Genomic DNA, 19,174 nt, shown 5'->3' with positions numbered 1-19,174 from the left:
CCCGGCTCCCACGTGGACGGCAGCCTGCCCGGGGCCAGCCTAGGGGAGAAGAAGGAGTTGGCCAAGCGGAGCTTCTCCAGCCAGAGACCCCTGGTGGACCGGCAGAGCCGGAAGCTGGAGCTGGGAGGGTTTGGGGAGAAGGCTGTTAGGCCAGGCGGTGGTGACACCTCTCCCCATTATGAGAGCCAGCAGAGTGGGACGCCTTTGAAAGCCAAAAGGTAAACAAAACAAAATCCGGGTCCTTTTGTTGCTTGTTCTGTGATCGAGCCGGTGTTGCGAGCAGCACTCCATGCATGCGTGTCCCGCCGTGTGTCGGGCCGCCCCGCACCCGAGGGGCTGCCGCAGCCCTTGTGTGTGAGCGTCTCCCTCGCTCACCCCTGCACCGTTTGTCTGCTTCCTGTGGCGTTTTGTTGTTGTGGCTTGAAAACTAAAACCAAAACCAGAGTCCCTGCCCCCGTGGTCCTCTTATGTGGCACCTGTCCCAGGAGTTCAGCCTCCTTATGTGGCCTTGGGATTCCCCTGCGGGCCACTGCAGCCGGTGCCTGCCCCGAGGCGGTTCCTCCCGAACGGCTCTGCTCCCAACAGCGAGGAGGTCTGGCACCTTTGGGCACTGCACTGTGCGTGATAAGACAGGCAGTAGCGCAGGGAATGGGCAGCCTGAGGCCTGTGAGTGGCTGGCCCGGGATTGGAGGCTGTGATATGGATGCCCCAGCTCAGTGCCCTCGGGCTGCCCGGGCTCAGGAGAAGGACCTGAGCATGCGGAGATGCTCCCACCTGCCCCTGCTCAGATTCGGGGCAGAGCCTGGGGTGACTTCCCCGAAAGGGAGCCACAGGGCGTGCGGATTCTTGGGTGTCGGTGAGTCTAGCTTCCCAGGACTCAGATGCCGAGGCCTGGCTTTGCCTCTGACTTCTGCCCCAAGGCCTGGTGGTGGCCGAGGCCGGGGCGTCTGCTGGTCAGTGTTGTGACAGGAGGACGCCCTGCAGCTCTGTCCTTTGTGGAGTCCTGCTGAGCTTGGCTCACAGTGGGAAGGCAGAGTACTGAGCCCTGGCAGGGGCGGTGCGGCTGGAGGGGGCCTCCCCGTGGCCTGCCCGGGACGCACTGCTGCCGGGAGTGGCTTCCATGGTGCGTGCTGTGTGCTTAGGTGGTTTTCCCGTTGCTTCCCCAGCCGTGGTCGCTTCTGAGCTAACGAGGTCCCCTTCCCTTCCAGGACCCCGGACGAGTCCTTGCCAGGAGGTCACAGTGGTCACTGCACCCTGGAGCGGGCTGCCCGTGCCGCCTCTGACGTCCCCGAAGCTGCCGGTGAGAAGGCAGAGGAGGCCACCCTGGCTGCTCAGAGGGTGGGCGAGCCGGGAGAGGCCATGAAGCAGTTTGACCTGAACTACGGAAGTGAGTCTGTTGCCTCGCATCTTCGGGGGAGGGAGGGAGCCGAGCCAGGTGAAATGGGGCCTCGCCCTGCAGGCTGCCAAGTCTGCCCTCTCACTGTGTCTGACCCTCTGGGGGAGGCCCTGGGCCTTGTTCCGGGGCACGGAGATGGGCAGAACAGATGCAACCCCTGCACTTGTGTTTCTCACAGTTTGCCAAACCCCTTAACTGCCCTACAGTGCCCCCCCGTCCCCCGCCCCCCCCATTGTAAAGATGGGAACCCGAGGCCCAGAGAGGTTGAGTGGCTCGTCCAGGGTCACATGGCTAATTAGGAGCAGAGCTGGGACTGGTGTCTCTATTTCCCAAGACTTTTCTGGGCTGTAGTGTCACTTAGGGCTCTTGGGTTTGCGTTGACGGTTTGTTAGAGCACGTGAGAGGTGTGGAATCCCAGCTCATTCTGTAGACACAGTGAACTCCACGGCTCCTGGGAGGTACCAGCCAGGCACTGCCCGGCCTTTGGAGCTGAGCTGTCCCAAGATGTCAGGTGCCTGTGGGGCTGGGTTCTTCTTGGCCTCCGATGAGTGGAACACCATCCCTTCGCGTGAACTCTTGGTTCAGATTCCATCCTCGAGAATTGTGGGCCCAGCCCCGGGGAGGAGACGGAGGTGGGCTCCATGGTGGGTGAAGGCTTCATCGAAATCCTGACCAAGAAGCAGCGCCGCCTGCTGGAGGAGGAGAGGAGGAAGAAGGAGCAAGCTGCGCAGGTGAGGAGTGCGAGGGAGGAGGAGCTGCGCCAGCTGGTGCGGGGAACCACAGCCAGGAGGCTCCGAGTTCTGAATGGAGCCCAGGATGGGAGGGAGGAGGGAGGAGGGAGGAGGGAGGAGTGTCCCTCAAACACCGCCCGCAGCACCCACAGTGGATGACCCCTTCCCTGTTCTCAAAGAGGGACTGTCCGGTGACAGCAGCTGGAGCCCAGCAGGCGCCGTGCAGACGGCCTCAGCCCCTCGTCTCCTCCCCCTGCGCCCGTGGGACCCTGTGCTCACACGGCGCCCGTGGGGCAGTGCACACTGTCCTGTTGTCTGATTCATCGCAGTCACTGGCTGTGAGCCCTTGCCAGGTGTGGCATTAACACTCACTCATGGTTGAGGTCTTGAGAGACGAGCGTCCCAGCATTGCTGGGCGAGTTCTCTTGGTTCTGATGCCCCAGAGACATTTGCTGGGAGAATGTCACGTGCCTGACCTCTCGAATGGCCTCTACCACCTTTCTCTCCTTAGGTGCCTGTCAAAGGTCGGGGCCTTGCCTCCCGTATTCCTCCTCGGTTTGCGAAAAAGCAGAACAACTTGGGCCTGGAGCAAGGCGATGTGCCCGTGCCGGGCAGCAGCCTGGGCACTGAGATCTGGGAGAGCAGTGGCCAGGGTAAGAGCGGGGGTGCCTGGGCCCAGATGCTTAGCCCCTGGCTGTTCTCTTTTTAGGGAACATCTGCTTTCAGGACTGGGAATGTGGGTGGGGCGTGACCTGCTCCGGTGTCCTCTGAGCCAGTGTTAGCCCCACCTTAGCCCATGGGTGGCTGTTGCCCCTGAGCAGGTGTAGACTTGCCCTGCCTTGCAGTTGCTGGAAGAGCAAAGCGTTCCCTGAGTCTGGAGACCTGGAGACAGGTTGGCCCCGCCCCCCCTCGCCAGGGCACTCGAGCTGGCCTGGCTCCCTTTGCCCACGACACTTACCCTTTCCTGTTATGGGTAGAGGAGCGAGGAGTACCTGCCAGGAGGGCACCAGGGCCGGGGCTTTGTGATCTGTGCACTGGCCTTTCCCATCCCGGAAGGAAGGCTCTGTCAGCCCCCGAGGCACTCTCTGACTCAGGTGGACTTCGCTCTTTAGAAAATTTGTTCCCCTGAACTTTAAAAAAATCTATATTTAACGCTCTTTTTCTAGTAACTTTAAAAACATAATACCATCTTAATCAGTGGTTCTCAACCTTGGCTGCACATTAGAATCACCTGGGAATCTTTTTAAAATCCTGATTTCTGGGCCTCATCCTCCGGAAATTCTGTTTCTTTGTTATGGGGTGGGGCCACAACATTAGTAACAAAGAAACAGAATTTCCGGAGGATGAGGCCCAGAAATCAGGATTTTAAAAAGATTCCCAGGTGATTCTAATGTGCAGCCAAGGTTGAGAACCACTGATCTTAATGGAACCAGTTCCTCTTGAATGCCCGCTTTGGACAGGATGGCCTCTACCATCCTGCAGGGAACATAGAACAAGGCACGTAGCCCTCCCCAGGGAGCATGGAGAAGTCACCCACAGCCAGTTGTGTGACACAGCGCAGCCCAGGCTTTCAGGGGGAGGCCTCGCCCTCAGAGGTCCTGGGCTCCGGGCCTGGACTGGACTCGCAGTTGCGCCGCGTGGCCTGTCCCCGTTGCAGAACGAGGCCGGGAAGGACTCGGCTCTGATGGCAAGAGCCATGGCCTCTCAGGGAAATACTGACGTCAGACGGTGGGTGGTGTGTGACGGTGTGTCAGAGTGAGCAAGTCCGGAGACACCTGTCCCCGGAGCCCGGGAGCGGGCTTCTGTCGTCAGACCACGGTCTGGGCGATCTGAAGGTCACACCTGAAGTCATGTGGACAGGCACGGGGCCATGGCTGCTGTTGGCGTCTCGGTGGTGGCAGCGTGGGCCTTGCGGGACTGGCAGCAGCTCCCGCTGGTAGAAACAAATAGTTGGCTTGAGTGAGGGAAGCCTCAGCACAGCAGAGATGAAGTCTGCCTGCGGCTGCTGGGCAGGGGCGTGACGCCCAGACCAGCTCCCCAGTATCAGCTGCTCACTGGCGTGTGGGCGGGGACCGCGAGGGCCGTGAGGACCTGGGTTTGTGTACGCCATGCCTGTGCTCGCCTTGGCAGCCTCCTGCTCCTTTCTGATGCCCTGATTCTCTGCTTCCTCCTCCGGCAGCCCTGCCCGTTCAGGCCTCAGCCAGCGACTCCTGGACTAAAGCCGCCACGGCCTTCAACAGCTCCGAGCCCGGCTCCGCCGAGGTGAGTGCGCTGTGTGCTCACAGGCGGGGGTGCTCGCCGCCCACTTGGCTGCCTGGCCTGGGCTTCGTCCGTCCTGCGGCCCACGCCCTCCCTCAGCCACAGTAGTTGAGCCTGGACCAGAGGCCATTTCCTCAGGCCCGGGCTTGTGGCTGGACTACAGCCTCGGTTTCTGACCTATGTGAGATGCCTGTGTGAGAGGGAGGAAGAAAGGGGGTTACTCCACCCCCTGTAGGGGAGCAGTCGGGGCTCTCCTTCAAACCGGGAGCGGTGGTCACTCTGTTTGGTTTGGGTCACAAGAGAGATGCGTGTGACCGTCTCGGACGAGGGCCCACTGGGGGTCTGGAGGTTCGGGCAGGGGTGCCTTTGGCCACATCCTTTCAGCTGTGGGGTCAGGTCCCAACGCGGGACAAGACTGCGCACAGGCAGGCAGCGTGGGGAGCCTGGGGGTCAGGGCTCTAACCCGTTTGGTGCCTTGCACAGCAGGGCTTTAAGAGCAGCCAGGGAGACAGTGGTGTGGACTTGAGCGCCGAGTCTCGAGAGTCGTCTGCGACCTCGTCGCAGCGCAGCTCGCCCTATGGCACTCTGAAACCAGAGGAGATGAGCGGGTCCAACCTGGAGCCCAAGGCTGACGGCCATAAAGAGCCGGCTCAGAAGCAACCCGAGCAAAAGGTAACCTGGAGTCCCTCTTGCAGGGGCCGGGCCTGGGCAGAAGGGCTCATTGTCTCGTCTTCTGCCCCGATTCCCGCGCGCGTAGAAGGTCATCTAGTCTGTGTTCAGCTGCTCTGCTTTCCCGTCAAGGATTCAGAACAAGGCTCAGCGCAGAGCAAGGAGCACAGACCAGGACCCATCGGCAACGAGCGCTCCCTGAAGAACAGAAAGGGCTCCGAGGCGGCCGAGCGCCTGCCGGGCGCCGCCGTCCCACCGGTCAACGGGGTGGAGATTCACGTGGACTCCGTGCTCCCGGTGCCGCCCATCGAATTTGGAGTCAGTCCAAAAGTGAGGCTTTGGCTTATTTCCTTTCTCCTTTATTTTTTTTGTACTTGGAGGGAAGGAGGGGCTTGGACAGGTTGTCTCCTAGAAGGAGCAGAGGGGTGAGCTGAGCGGCACCGGGGAGCGTGCGGGTGAGCGTGGACGGAGGTGCTAGTGAGCTGCCCCCTAGATGCCCTGCTGACGCCAGCCGGTTCTCAGGCTGCTCGGGCGGCAGTCTTCATGGTCTCTGTCGGGTGGGGCAGTGGGCACGGCAGGAGCGAGGATGAGGGGCGGCACTCTTCCCTCCTGTGCCGCTGGGGAACATGCGGCCATGTTGCTTGCGTGGTGGGTTTTTAGAGGCGCTGAGACCATGTCTGTGCCGCAAGGTGAGCCAGGATCTCCAGGGCTCTGTCCCCTTTTCCCAGGACTCCGACTTCAGCTTGCCGCCGGGGTCTGCCCCTGGCCCCGCGGGGAATCCAGTGGTCAAGCTCCAGGACGCCCTGGCTAGTAACGTGAGTGTGCTTCCTTGCCAGCCCTGGCCCCGCACTGCTCGGCCCTGGGGTCAGGCAGACCTGGGTTTGAGTCATGACATAATTTCTAGCTGCTTACTGTCTTCCACTAGTTGTTTGAATGTTCTACACCCAGTTTTGTGACCTTAAAATGGGGCAGTGTGTTTCCCAAGGTCTGGTTTGGGTAGCATGCTTCGATTCTCTGTTCTTCCAAGTTCCGTGGTCATGTTTGAGATGCTGGGCGAACCACGCTTCCGGACTGATCTCCCGGGGCCCACAGCATGCTGAGGGCCCCGCCCAGCGCAGCAGGAGCGGCCAGCAGGCATCGCTGAGCCTCTGTCACAGGCACCTGTTCCTCAGCCTCCTGGAGGTCTCCACGCCTGCGTGCCGGCAGCCAGTCGTTACGTTGCTGGCACATGCCCATCCCTGCTAGAGGGCTCTGGGGAATGGGGGGCTCTCCTGGGCCTCTGTCAAGATAAACTGGTCTCAGCTGCTGGCAGCTTCATCTTGTGGCCTTAGGTGCACACGACCAACTCTGAAGGGCATTTTGACACGTTGTCTCGCTTCCTCTGCCTGGTTGTCCCATGGCTTCCTGTCTCCTCCAGGCCGGGCTGACACAGAGTATTCCCATCCTGCGGCGAGATCATCACATCCAGAGGGCCATCGGCCTCTCCCAGATGTCCTTCCCCACGGCCGACCTCACTCTGAAGGTAACACTAGTCCTGATCTCAGTAAGGCCTATGCGGGGCCCTGGCTTGTGAGGAGGCGGGAGCGGGCAGCCCCACCCACTGCCACTGCCTCTCCCTAGTAGTGTTCATCCCTCTCCTCCCCTTGCTTCCAAAGATGGAGTCTGCGCGGAAGGCTTGGGAAAACTCGCCCAGCTTGCCGGAGCAGAGCTCTCCGGGAGGCCCTGGCTCGGGCATCCAGCCCCCGTCCTCTGTGGGAGCCTCCAGTGGGGCCAACTACAGCTCCTTCGGCGGCGTCTCCATGCCGCCCATGCCCGTGGCCTCCGTAGCGCCTTCTTCTCTCCCAGGTATCGGCCCGAGCCTCCTCGTGCGCTTCAACAGAAGCGTGGGGCTGGCAGCCCTGAACCCACCGACCATGACTTAGGGAGTCTGTGCAAGTGGGAGTTGGGCTGCCTCTAGGCTGGGCGATCCCAGCTTCCCACGGCTGCAGACGGCTCGCACTTGCTTCTGCTGGGAGGGAGGAGCGAGCCGAGATGGGCTTTGAGTTGGATCCGGGTTAATGGGGGCGGGGTCACTCTGCCAGTGAGCACCTCAGCCCTGAGCCTCGGACTGTGCTCTGTAAAACCAGCCCGGGCGAGGATGGCGCTCCATGGGGTAGCCACGCTGACCAGAGGCCATACCTGAAAGTGCTTGCCTATCAGCTGAATCCTCAGTCAGTAACGGACATGTTGTCCTTCCCGCCAGCGTCCTGGTCGTGGTGTCGGTGCCCAAAGGGGGAGGGTGGGGATTTTGAGGTGCCGGCTGCCGAGGTCTCAGTGATGGAATCCCAATAGATCCTTCTGACCCTCCACTGTGGACTCAATAGCAGGGAGATGAAGAGGAACGTGGCTGAGAGACCGAGGCAGCTGCACGCAGTGGGCACGAGGGGTGTGGGAGGGTGGGCACAGCGTGTCCCCTAAGGGTCCTCGGCAACAGTGAGACCTGATCCTGTTCTGCCTCCGTGGGTTCTGTCTCCAGGCAGCCACCTGCCACCTCTCTACCTGGATGGGCACGTGTTTGCCAGTCAGCCCCGGCTGGTTCCTCAGACCATCCCGCAGCAGCAGAGTTACCAGCAGGTGATGGCGCAGGCCGGGCGGCGGGGGGCAGGGGCGGGGTCAGAAGTCCTGTGTTTCTTCTTTCTCTGAATCCCTCGCGCGTAATGCCCAGCACCTGCGTGTCCTGGCAGCCAGTCAGTGTGGGGGACGAGTAAACGAGGCGAGGAGCGGAGCTCAGGGCTCCAGACTCTGCGTAGTTTTCCTTCGAGTTCCCCTCTGGGTCCTGGCCGGGACTAGCTGAAACGGAATTCTCTTTGGTGATCAGGTATCCTTCTGATGAAGAGAAGCAAGGCCTAGACTCCCAGGCATGGATGCATTAGAAAGAGGTAGTTTTAGAACGAGCAGGCGTTCGTTTTTATGCGGCACCGGCATCATTTCCATGCTGCAGGGGATGCTTTCTGGACATCGGACCTGGCGCGGGGCCAGACCTTGCCTGCGCAGACCAGCACCAGGCTCCCCGCGGAGGCGCTGCTCAGAGCAGATTCGGGACAGAGGGCAGAGGACTTGGCCTGTCCTGTCCCCTTTAAAACGTGTTCTTAAATATTACCTTGTGCAGTTGTGCAAGGTGTTGGTCTTCACAGAACTGGGTCCTACTGCATGTGTTCTGTGTGTGGTTGTCCACGCACCCTTGCGTGAGCGCCACCTCAGTGCGTGGAGCTAGGCAGTGTCTGACTCGTAGAGCAAAAGCGCAGGAAGGAGGTGCTGGGACTGGCACTTGGGGCGGGGTTCCAGCCGCGTGCGGAGGGGAAGGGAAGAGCAGCTCAGAGGGCCCCGCAGTGACCTGCTGGCTTCCCCACAGGCTGCCGCTGCCCAGCAGATCCCCATCTCCCTCCACACGTCTCTGCAGGCTTCAGCCCAGCTGGGGCTGAGGGGCGGGCTCCCCGTCTCCCAGTCACAGGAGATCTTCAGCTCCTTGCAGCCCTTCAGGTGAGACAGGGACGAGGGCTGGCGGCTCACAGGCGGAGCTCAGGCCTTTGCAGCCTGCGCACTGGTTCCCTTTGTTCTCCTTGGGGTGAGGGTGTTGTGGTCACTTACAGTTCGTTCTTCACTGTGTGCAGGAAGGGCTGTGGGCCTGCTGCCCTGCCCTCCGCCACGCCCACGCCCACGCCCGCTGCCTCCAGCTGCCCTTGCTGTGTCTCACGTCCAGTGCTTTTGGGTTTCCTGCGTCTTGTATGTTTGTCCATTCGTTTAATCCAGTGATGCCCCAACTGTGATCCCTGGACCAGCAACATGGGCACCATCCAGGGGGCTGTTCTGAACGTCGAGGGGTAGGGCCAGCGGAGTGTTTGCACAAGCCCTCTGGGTTCTCACGCGGGCACTCCGACATCTGCCCTGTATCGTCTGGCTTTTGCAGGTCGCAGGTGTACATGCACCCCAGCCTGTCCCCGCCCAGCACCATGATCCTCTCTGGAGGCACCGCCCTGAAGCCTCCGTACTCGGCGTTCCCTGGCATGCAGCCCTTGGAGCTCGTGAAGCCCCCATCCGGCTCCCCTTACCAGCCCATGAGCGGAAGCCAAGCCCTGGTCTACGAGGGCCAGCTCAGCCAGGCGGCCGGGCTGGGCGCCTCCCAGATGCTGGACTCCCAGCTCCCCCAGGTCAGGCTCAGTCCCCCCCAACTGCTTTTCCCTCGCCTGCCTCTCGGTGTGCTGACTTGCTGCTGTAGCTGGAACCAGGTCACATGCTCAGCCCCTTCTGAGGGATCCCATCACCTCTGTGTCGCCCCCCCCCCGCCCCCCCCCCTTCCCGCGTCTGTGGGGCTGGAGGTGAAGTGGCAATGCTTCCTGTTCTCCCCGCTGTCCTCTGGACCTGAACTCATCCACTGGCTGCCCACGTCTCTGTTCTAATATCTATATCTCACCGCATCTCAAACAACTTGTTCAGACATTGGGTCCAAAACGTGATTTCTCCCTGGTCCTTGAGGTGGTCCAGTCCGCATCACCCCCTCTGGGCCTTCAGCAGGTCTGTCGGCTCTGCATTTGGAAAGTATTCAGAGTCCAGCGGGTCCTCGTCCCTGCACCCCTCCCTGCCCAGGCTCCTGCATGAACTCCCGCCCCCTCCCTTTAAAACAGGTGTTGTACGCAGATGGGGCCTGGGTCTTAGAGGCTCTGGCTGCCACGTGTCTCGGTGATGCAATCCCAATAGATCCTTCTGACCCTCCACTGTGGACTCACCAGCAGGGAGATGAAGAGGAAAGTGACTGAGAGACAAAAAGTGGCCCCCCTACCCCCTCCCCTCACCCACCTGGTCTGGACATTCGAAGTGGTCGCTTAGGCCTTGCAGTTGCCTTTCTCTTGTCACAACGTGCTTGTGCTTCAGAAGCTTCCAGGAAGCTCCAGTTTGGTTCCAAGAACCCTGACCCCGAGCCTCGTCCTCTGACCTTAGAGGCAGGCAGTGGCGGGCGGCCCGGTGCTGCACAGAGGGGGCGAGGGAGCCTCCGGCCTTGTTCTCACCTGGGATCTGATCCACATGGACGTCCCCTCCCGAGCCTCTCTGGCCCTGCCTAGCTTTTCTCCCACCCCACCACCACCCGCACACGCACACGCACACGCACACGCACTCGGGTGCTGCCTGCTCTCTGCACTCCGGCACCGGCGCTGTGTCCAGGATGGCACCGCCCTGCCCTCGTGGTTCTGGGTCTGACAGTGTCCTGGTGCTTTCCCCGCACAGGGTGCATTCAGCGAGCCTTCACTGGGTGGGAGCGGGGAGGGCTGGAGCACACACGCCCTTTCCACCTGGGAGAGGAGCCCCACCCCTGGGTGGCACTGGCCAGCTGCTGCCGCCTCGTCCCGTGCCTGCTTCACCACCCACTGTGCCGGCGGCAGGCCTGCCCCCGCCGCCGAGTGTGAAGTCCAGGGTGCCCTGCGGCTCTAAGGGAAAGCGAGTCTCTCCCTCTGCAGGAAGGCCTCGCTGTGACTTGAGTCTGATGTGTGCTTGCTCTTGGGCGTGAGTGTGAACAGTGGTTTGTGACTTTCTCCCCCACCACCACCCCTTTCCTGACTGTCCCTGTTGTCAGCAGCTGACGATGCCACTGCCCGGCTCCCAGCTGCCTCTGCCGCGGTACGGCTCCGGACAGCAGCCCCTGCTCCTGCCCCAGTCCATCCAGCTGCCACAGGGGCAGAGCCTCTCGGTGGGGGCCCCTCGCAGAATTCTTCCGCCCGGGTCCCAGCCTTCGGTCCTTAACACCAGCAGAGAGGTGAGTGCGACTCCATCCTGCTGGGGTCCTGGAAGGGTCTTACCAGCCCTCCGGTTAGCCAGACACCACTGCTGTGGCAGGAAAGGCCAGGGTCTGGGGCACAGCCTCTTGCCTTCCCGTGGCCAGTGCCCTGGTCAGTGTGCCAGCTGGCCGTGTAGACGAGCTCAGGTGTGCGTGGCCCACGCCGGGAGGAGGTGTGTCGGTCCATGCCTGGTCCCTGTGTGGGCGCGGAGCACCCGAGGGGCCAGTTCAGGTGCAGGTCCTGGAGGCCCAGGTAGAGGCCTGGGGCTGGAGCCCAGGGCCCAAGCCCCACGGTTCTGTGGAGGACTCCTCCTCAGGGCAGAGACGGCCAGGCAGCACCCGTGGTGGTGCTCAGCCCCTTAAAAGGGAACAAGACCTCGAGCCTCGATTCCTTTAGAAGCTGCCTCTCTATCCAGAACTTCTCCCGGGTCTTCCTGGGCCCCCTCGGCTGTGCGCAGGGTGGTTCAGCGAGGGCCAGGCTGTCTCCCGGCCACCAACCAGCAGCCTTTGCTTCCCGGTCTCTAGTCCTCTCAGATGGAGATGAAGGGCTTCCACTTTGCCGACAGTAAACCGAATGTTCCTTCAGGAGGCTCCGGGCAGTCACCACAGACCTACAGGTAAAGGGACCGGCGGGTGCTGAGGGCCCGGGAGGGCGGCACAGGGCACCGAGGCCGGGTCCCCTCGTAAGCCCGCGTGTCACCAAGATATTTCAGTCGTCACTGGGAACTCGGGAACTGGGTTTTGGTTTTAACCCTCATCCCATGCTCTGCATTGGGAGAGCTTGCTGGGAAGGCGGGGAAAGGAACTGCTATGTTGTCAGCGTCGGGCTGACCCTGCCTGCACACAGCCTTCTCACAGCTTCTAGAACAGGCGTCAGTGGCCACGAAGGCACAGCCCTGGGTGGGAGGACCTTCCTCCCCAGGACCTGGTGCTGCTGGGCCGTGGGCCCTGGCTACCCAGGACGAGCTGCACCTTTTTGCTTCCTCTGCGCCCGTCTCTGCCTCCAGCACCAGTCCCAGGGCCCTGAGCTGGATCAGAGCTGGCCCTGTATGAATTGTCTTGTTCAATTACTTGGGTTGCAAAGGCAGCAAAGCTCTGGGTCTGCCAACTTTCTCACCCCAGGGAGTGCGTGTGAGTTGGGAAGGCAGCGTGCCCGGCTTCGGGCCTAGGGTCAGTGCAGTCGACTCGTTATGTGTGGGAAACACCTGGGAACCGTCCTGTTGGTAAATGAGTCAGACAGACGTGCAGCTGGCAGTGCCCTGGGCAAGGCTGGCGGAGGCTCCAGCCCCACCAGGTCCTCTGGCGGAGGGGTGCCTGCCAGTCAGGTCTGGCCTGGCGCTCGGCCCGCTGCTCCTGGAGTGCGAGGCCTCGGCCTCAGCCCCTGCCGCTTCCTTCCATCCTTCCAGCAGCATTTCCAGAGAGAGGGATTTTTGTGAATTTTCCCCCATTTCATCTTTTCTGTTCTTATTTTCACTCTCTCGGCTTCATTTATTTTTGTTAGTTCGCTCTATTGTCCGATCATGTTTTTCACATGGGCCAAGATAGCAGAACTATTAGAAAACTGTGTGGACAGCAGCACAGAGCCGTGTGCACGTGGAGGGAGGGAGGGGCGTGGAGGGTGAACAGGTGCTCAGTCTCCCTGGGCAAACCCGGGGAACGGACCCGCCTGAACACGAGCCGCGTGCGCCCACCGTGTGGGAGTGGCGGCCACTGCCTGTGGAGACTTTAGAAAGTGTGACCCGTAGCGAAGGAGCCCTTGTTGTGCAGGTGTTTTCATTGGGGCTGGGAACGTGGTATGTTTTTATGGAGAAGCATTTCCCACTTTTTCTGGAAATGACTTCTGAGGCGTGTCCCGCCACACAGGCTCCCTGCTCCGGTCCTTGGGGTGCTGTGTGCAAGACGGCTCTTCGGGAGCCGTGCTCCTGGGCACAGCCCACTGTCCGGAGTCCTGGTGAACTCTGCACACAGCGCTTCGCACACTTCCACCTTGAAATCATTTTTTCCCCATCACCTAATTACCCTTCCTGGGAACTGGTTGTCGGGAACGGAACACACTTAGAAAGGTGTTCTACAGTATCGTTCCTTTTGGGGTGTCTCCACCCCCCACCCACAGAAAGGGAAGACTAGAAAACTACTGGGCGTAACTCCTAGGTTTAGAGACCTTTTATCTGGCCATAGAGTCACGTTGGTCCAGACCCTCCAAGCCCTGAGAGACTCTTGCTCCTCCTGTCCGTCCATCTGTCTGGTCAGTCTCTGTCCGCAGTGGCGACCTCGGTCTCTCCCCCTGGGTGCCTCTCCCTGAGCTGCATTGGAGGTGCCAGGGCGACTGAGCCTGCTCTTCCTCTGAGCTCGGCTGCCTGCGGTCTGTTTTCCTCCGCCGGGAGGTCTGCGAGCCCGAGCCAGGGCGCGCGCCGGGCTTGACTCCCTCCTGCGGTGCGTGTGTTCTCACCCCCTGCCTTTGGTTTTTTCAGGCCTAGCTCTGCTAGCCCCAGTGGGAAGCCCTCTGGATCAGCAGTTAACATGGGCTCTGTGCAGGGACACTACGCTCACCAGGTAGAAGATGGCTTTCCAGACCTCCAGCCCCGACGCTTAGGCCCGTCTCCAAGCGCCAAAAGAGAAGGGACTGCCCACCCCATTTGCGTGCTCCTCTTGTAAAGAGAGGCGTGCCCTAGCGCTTAGAGCATGGCGCCAGGGGCCGAGTCCTTCTGGCGAAGGCATTGCTCCTCCTGACGGGCGTCTGGATCCTTCCTTGTCCTGCAGAGAAGGGAGGATGCGGAGTCCCCGGAGAGGTGACGCCAGCAGGTGGACTAGCCTCCTAGCGATTCGGGCTGTGAAGGTGCTGGGACTGGGTTAGGTCTGTGGGTCAGCGCTAGCAGTCGGGCGTGCGCGTGAGCGTGCGCATGTAGCCCTAGTAAGTGCTGTGTCTCGTCTGCCTGGCTGGGAGGGACCGCGATGGCGTGGCATTTCCTGGCCGTGGGGCACTGTTCTCCCGCTGCTCTCGAGTATGGCGGGCTCCGGGGCTCGGACGTGTCAGCGCAGGCTTCTAAGTACTAAGTAGAGCAGCTCCTGGCTGGTGGAGGCGGAGGACTGGCCACTCATTTCACTTCTCCTGGCGTGGCTCCCTGGAGGGCCGCTCCTGGAGTAGCTTGGATTGAGCTAATGCTCATGGTGTGGGGCAGGTTGAGGCCGGTCACTCTGGTGCACTGCCCAGTGCTGACCTGAGAGTAGGGGGACCCTGATGTGAACCTGGGGAAAGGCTCTGGAAGGTCCGGGAGACCCATGCCTGCCTGAGGCTCCGCCCCTCCGCAGACAGGCGGGTCTCAGAGGCTTTGTCCCTGTGGGCATGGGTGCACTGATTTGAGAAGGTTCTTGAGTCGGCCTTAGCTGTGCGGCCCTGTGGAGGCCCGCGGGCATCGCAGAAGGCTCCCGGAGGACCCGGCGTCTTCCCGCCTCCGAATCACTGCACTCAGCGCCTGCGGGAGGGGACAGCAGCGCCACCTTGTCCTTCCTAGGAGAGTTGCTTCTAGTCTGTCCTCCACCGAAGGATGGACTCCTTAGCGTAGCTCTTCTCTGTGGGCTCAGGAGCAGGAAGGGGGGGCTGTGTAGCCACCGACGGCTGCTGTGTGAGGGTAACTGCTTTGTCCCGTTCATCTGTCCAAAGGCAAAGCCACGAGTGGATGAGAAACCCGGCCTGGGAGCCGTGACCCTGCAGGAGGCCCCCTTGGCCGCCGCCCAGATGAAGCGCACAGGAGCCATCAAGCCTCGGGCGGTGAAAGTGGAGGAGAGCAAGGCCTGAGGCGCTGGCCTGGCCGCCTCACCGTGGGCAGAGCCGCCTCTCCGTCCAACCGCCTGGCCGGCCGGCAGAGAGAGATCCTCTCTCCACTCCTGATAGCTCCGACGTCCAACCAGCTTGCACCGTGGATTTGTGGCATTGACCTGCTTGCTTTCATCCGAAACAGCAACAGCCCCGTCCCATCTCCTTTCCGCCCCCCGGCGGCGGCCCTGAGGATGCGGCCGCGGGCAGCTCCTCGGTGGGCGCTTCGTGCTGCCCTGCCCCGTCCCGCCGGTGGTGTGGCAGCAGGCCCTTTCCTTTGAAGCTTTTTGTTTTAAAAAGCAGCTGAAGCAGCCAAGGTTTTTACAGAGAAAGGAAAACAAAACACAAGCGGTGTCTGCAGCTGAACTTTTATATGCTCTTCGCCAGCTCCCCGACCCCTTGTCCGGTAGCGTCTTCCCCTCCTGTTTAGTTTGACGCATCGCTGTGAGACGCCCTCCTGCTCTTCGTTGGTTAGCCTCTGCGGCCACACAAGGCACCGCACGAGCACCCGGTGTCCGGCTGCGCTCCGGAGCCCACAGGCAGCCCGTGAGCTGGGGTTTACGGAAGGGTTTCTGTCCCGGAGTCTAAAGCCAGGGACGTGCTGGCCGCTGGCCCTGCGGTGAAGCGCGGACACAGTCACTGGTGTATCCCAAGTTGGCCTGACGTGTGAGCAGGCAGCACCACGGCCCCCGCCCCACCTCCCGCGTCTGCTCGAGGGCGCCGGCACCCAGGGCTGCTGTTTCACTCACGCCCTTTCCGGAAGCCTTCTCCACCTTCCTGCAGCCCCGCGCTTCCTGCAGGGCTTCCTGCTCCTCCCCTCCCAGCAGCAGGCCCAGGTGGCGGGACAGGGCACCTGAGCTGAGCAGTGAGGTCAGCCTTTCCAGCCGTGGGCAGGTCCAAGGGGGAGGCTGTGTTGCAGGGCTGGCCATGGTTCTGAAACGGCCTGGGCAGCCACCCAAGTCTGCAGAGCTGCCTCCAGCAAAATGCTCGTGTGAGCCATTTCACACTGCGTTTTGTTGTTTTTTAAGAACTAGAATCGCCCCAGATTCTGTCATTCCGAGGAAAGGGAGGGGAAGGCTCGAGTTTTGCACAGGCCCTTCGAGGAACTAAGCAGCACCTACAGAGAGGGCACTGCCACTGGTCCCAGGGGACCTGGCTCCGCCCGTGTCCCTGCAGGTGTGTGCCGGCTGCTCAGGCTGCTTCTCAGCTCTGTCCAGGGTAGGACACGGGAGGGAGGGCCCTTGGGCTGCTGGAGCAGCTCGTGCTGTGATGACAGCTTTAAGGACGGGACACCACCTGGCAGAGCTCCCGTCTCGCGCCCTGGAGGCCAGTTTCCTGGGAAGAGCTTTATGCTCACTTGGTAGCTTTCCGCACCCCCTCGCCTCCATCCTCGGACCTCACTGTTCACTGGCTTCTCTTTTCCCTTCATCTCCTGAATCTTTACTCTGGAGTCCTGTCCTCACTCTCCTGCCCCATGCGCTCATCTGCTCTGCCCTCCCCCCCCACGAGAGCTGCTGCCTGCCCCACTCCCCGCTGCCCCCATCGCCCGCTGCCCTGCAGGAGCCACACGCTCGCTGCCTGAACACCTGGGAACCCGCCCAGACCCTCCCACCTGATTCTGGGGTCCGCTGCTTGTCTAAAGCAAAAAAGGTTTTCTCATTGTGAGGCTCCACGGAACAAACTCAAGGTGTGCCCTCCTGGTGATCCTGACAGCGACAGTGCTTGTTTGAGGAAAAATAAAAACACGGGGTCACCTGCTCTCCAGCCCTTTTCTCTGCCCTTTTTTTTCTACTCCCCCCCCCCCCCCCCAATAAAACAGAAAACACTAGGATTTATTTATATGTATTGTTGTAGGTCTAGGTGAAGGAAGGAAGTGTCCCACTGCGCTATTTATAGATGCGTCTGACCTGTGCAGGAAGGCCAGGAGCTGCATGTGACCCTCAGTGCTTTCTCCGCCTCGTGTGCCCAGCTGCGGGCGCTTCCCCCCGAGACATTTCCAGCTGGACTCGGGCAGAGGGTAGGCCCGGGCCTGCTGGCACCCCATCCCTTCCTTGGTCTGATTAAATGCAGTCTTTACTGCAGAGATGTTTTAAGGTGCAATCTCTTCCTTTCTCGTGGTTTTAGAGCTAAGCTCAAGGTAGTAGGACTTTGGGTCTTGTTTTGGTTTCAAACCCCCCTCTTCAGAGCGCATAACCACGCAGAGGCCTCTGCCAGGGTGTTTTGGGGCCTTTGGTGGGAACAGGTGAAAACCCAAACTTACCTTTTCTGCTGCTGAGATGGGGGTGGTGTCCACGCCCTCATGCACCTTTGCCTGCTCGTCACAGTCACCCTCTGATGCTGGCAGCTCTGCCCGGCTGTTGATGGTGCAGCCCGCCGCTCCGCACCAGGAGCCTGATGTAGCGTCCGTCCAGTGTCAACTGCTCGGTGGAGTAAAATCCCAGCGTGTGGGGTCGTGTGTCTGAGAGGCGGCGTCCACCCACTGAAGATTTCTTTGCCAGCTGTTTGGTCTGGTTTTCTTTACCGTTACTCACCCCTTCTGTCCACACTATTGTTTGCAAACTTGGAATTCATACACTTCTGGCTCTAGGTTCCTTAAGGGAAAAACAGAGGATGACTGACACGTTTCAGAAAAATGGGTTTGCCCGCTTTCAAACTGTGGTCATTCCAGCCACTTCTCAGAACACTGAGCATCTCGCTACAGCCGGCGTCCGTGCTCCGGCTAGGCCCTCGCCTCCGGACCTGCTCCTGGATCTTTGGTGAGATTTGTGACTGATGCTCAGAGCCGAGGAGGAAAGGCGTGCAGGTGTGAGGTCATGGGGCAAATGGTACAGCTCCTCCCTGCAGACCGGCTCCCCTCCACCAAGTAGCTGCGTGTTGCCTCTCATCTGGACTTGTTCCTTTCACCTGCAGAGCAAGCCTGGGTAGGAAGGTCGGTGGGAAGTGGCCTTTGACAACCAAGGAGACGAGTATTTGTGCTTTGTCGTGCTCTGTGATGAGTGGGACGTGCAGACTTCAGAGAGCCAGCCCTTCCGGTTTGAAGGCATGAGATGGACCTAACAGATCACCCAGGACAGGAACGGCCCAGCGTGGGGGTCAGACCGTTTGTCCCCCGCCGAGCTCTCCACTCGGACCACCAGCGCGTATTTGGCTAGTGACCTTCCAGGCGCATCCGACCTGCCGTTCAGTTCCTCCCCCGGGTTGGGTGGCCTCCAGGATGGTAGCAGCGTCCCCAGGGCCCTGTCTTCAGCATGTTGCACAGCCTCCCAGGGGATCCTGTGCTGCAAGCTTCGGACCTCATGCCTTGCGTAGTGAAAAGGGTTTGGGGTTTTTTGTTCTTGAGAGGGATTTTGTTTCCTTTTATTTTGGCCTTTCCTCTGTTTGTCTTTTCATATAGACCAGATATTTGAAAGGGCAGGCGATGGCTGAAGGTGTAATGTGCAGCTTGTTCATACATTATTTTGGGGAAGCTTTTGCCTTGGATGGGAAATGGAATCATGGGTTCACCAGGCTGGTGGCACACTCACCCCTTGCCCTTTCCCTCCGGTCCAGTACCTATTGTTTCTCCTTTCAAATATGTGATTGTACTAACTCTTTCCATATGAAAGAATTCTCCTTATTTAAATAAAAAAAAAGTTAAAAAAAAACAACAAACCACAACATCCTGAAGCTGGACATGCTTTCTCAGGCTGTGTCCCTGGGTTTTCTGTCGTTTTCCTTTGAGTTTGCATGTTAATTAGAAGTTACTTGACTGAGATGCCTTAAAGCAACACGGAGAGGCGACTGAAGCCTGTGGGTTGGGGGCATTTTCCAAGTGGGCCGGCATTAGCAGCCCCCACTGTGGCGGTGGGTGCGCATGACATCTGCCTGCACTGGGCCCTCCCCTTGTCCCTGGAGGTGGGTGGTCAGAGGTGTCTGCTGTGCTCTGCTGCTGGGCCTCCTGTCCCTTTGCTGGAAGCAGGAGAGGGCTGCGCTGCACTTCAGTGGAGGAGGGAGGAAGGGCCAAGAGCTTGCACCTGGGGGCAGGCGGCTGCTCGGTTCTGCCATCTCCCGGGTGTGACCTTGGAAGACCTCGTTTGTCACTGTTTCCTTAACTAGAACCAGACTCGACCAGGACCTACCTTAGGGGGCAGTGCGGGTTCAAAGGATGGAGGCAACTTACAAATCGTTCCCAAGTAGGTTCAACGTGTCCCCGAGGACACCCTGCCCCGGGCACATTCAGAAGGGGACACGGGCCAGGGTCTCCCCCCCCCCCCCCGACACCGCCCTACGCCCTGCCCTCCCGCAGCGAGTCCGGTGAGTCGCCTCACGCTGGGGTGGGGTGACCAGCGTGCGGAACAGCCTCAGCAACAGCGAAAACGCAGCTGTTATGTCTGCAGCCGTCTGTCGGTCCGGGTTAAGGTGCACGTGGACGAGGGACCTGGCGAGTCCCCGAGGGTCATCGTCCCGGCCCCCGCGATCCAGTGAGGACACGCGGGTCCGCGCCACCAAGCGAAGGGCGG

At 60.6% G+C, this 19,174-nt stretch overlaps 1 protein-coding gene across 1 annotated transcript in view; it reads left to right on the top strand.

Moving 5' to 3' along the window:
• Positions 1–18,319, top strand: part of PRRC2B (proline-rich coiled-coil 2B) — a 52,073-nt gene extending 33,754 nt beyond the window's left edge. The window contains exons 18-34 of the mRNA XM_014529879.1: positions 5–218; positions 1,209–1,387; positions 1,982–2,127; positions 2,639–2,780; positions 4,307–4,389; positions 4,870–5,058; positions 5,188–5,385; positions 5,784–5,870; positions 6,473–6,577; positions 6,711–6,900; positions 7,571–7,668; positions 8,447–8,574; positions 9,002–9,242; positions 10,664–10,840; positions 11,387–11,478; positions 13,333–13,414; positions 14,523–18,319. Of these exons, the coding sequence (XP_014385365.1) occupies positions 5–218; positions 1,209–1,387; positions 1,982–2,127; positions 2,639–2,780; positions 4,307–4,389; positions 4,870–5,058; positions 5,188–5,385; positions 5,784–5,870; positions 6,473–6,577; positions 6,711–6,900; positions 7,571–7,668; positions 8,447–8,574; positions 9,002–9,242; positions 10,664–10,840; positions 11,387–11,478; positions 13,333–13,414; positions 14,523–14,657 (2,486 nt within the window). The 3' untranslated portion in view covers positions 14,658–18,319. The remainder of the gene's footprint in view (positions 1–4; positions 219–1,208; positions 1,388–1,981; positions 2,128–2,638; positions 2,781–4,306; positions 4,390–4,869; positions 5,059–5,187; positions 5,386–5,783; positions 5,871–6,472; positions 6,578–6,710; positions 6,901–7,570; positions 7,669–8,446; positions 8,575–9,001; positions 9,243–10,663; positions 10,841–11,386; positions 11,479–13,332; positions 13,415–14,522) is intronic.
• The last annotated feature ends 855 nt before the right edge of the window (positions 18,320–19,174 follow it).

This window comes from Myotis brandtii, unplaced genomic scaffold (genome assembly GCF_000412655.1).
Source record: "Myotis brandtii unplaced genomic scaffold, ASM41265v1 scaffold699, whole genome shotgun sequence".
NCBI classification, from domain to species: Eukaryota; Metazoa; Chordata; class Mammalia; order Chiroptera; family Vespertilionidae; genus Myotis; species Myotis brandtii.
This window is presented reverse-complemented; position numbering and strand designations above follow the sequence as displayed.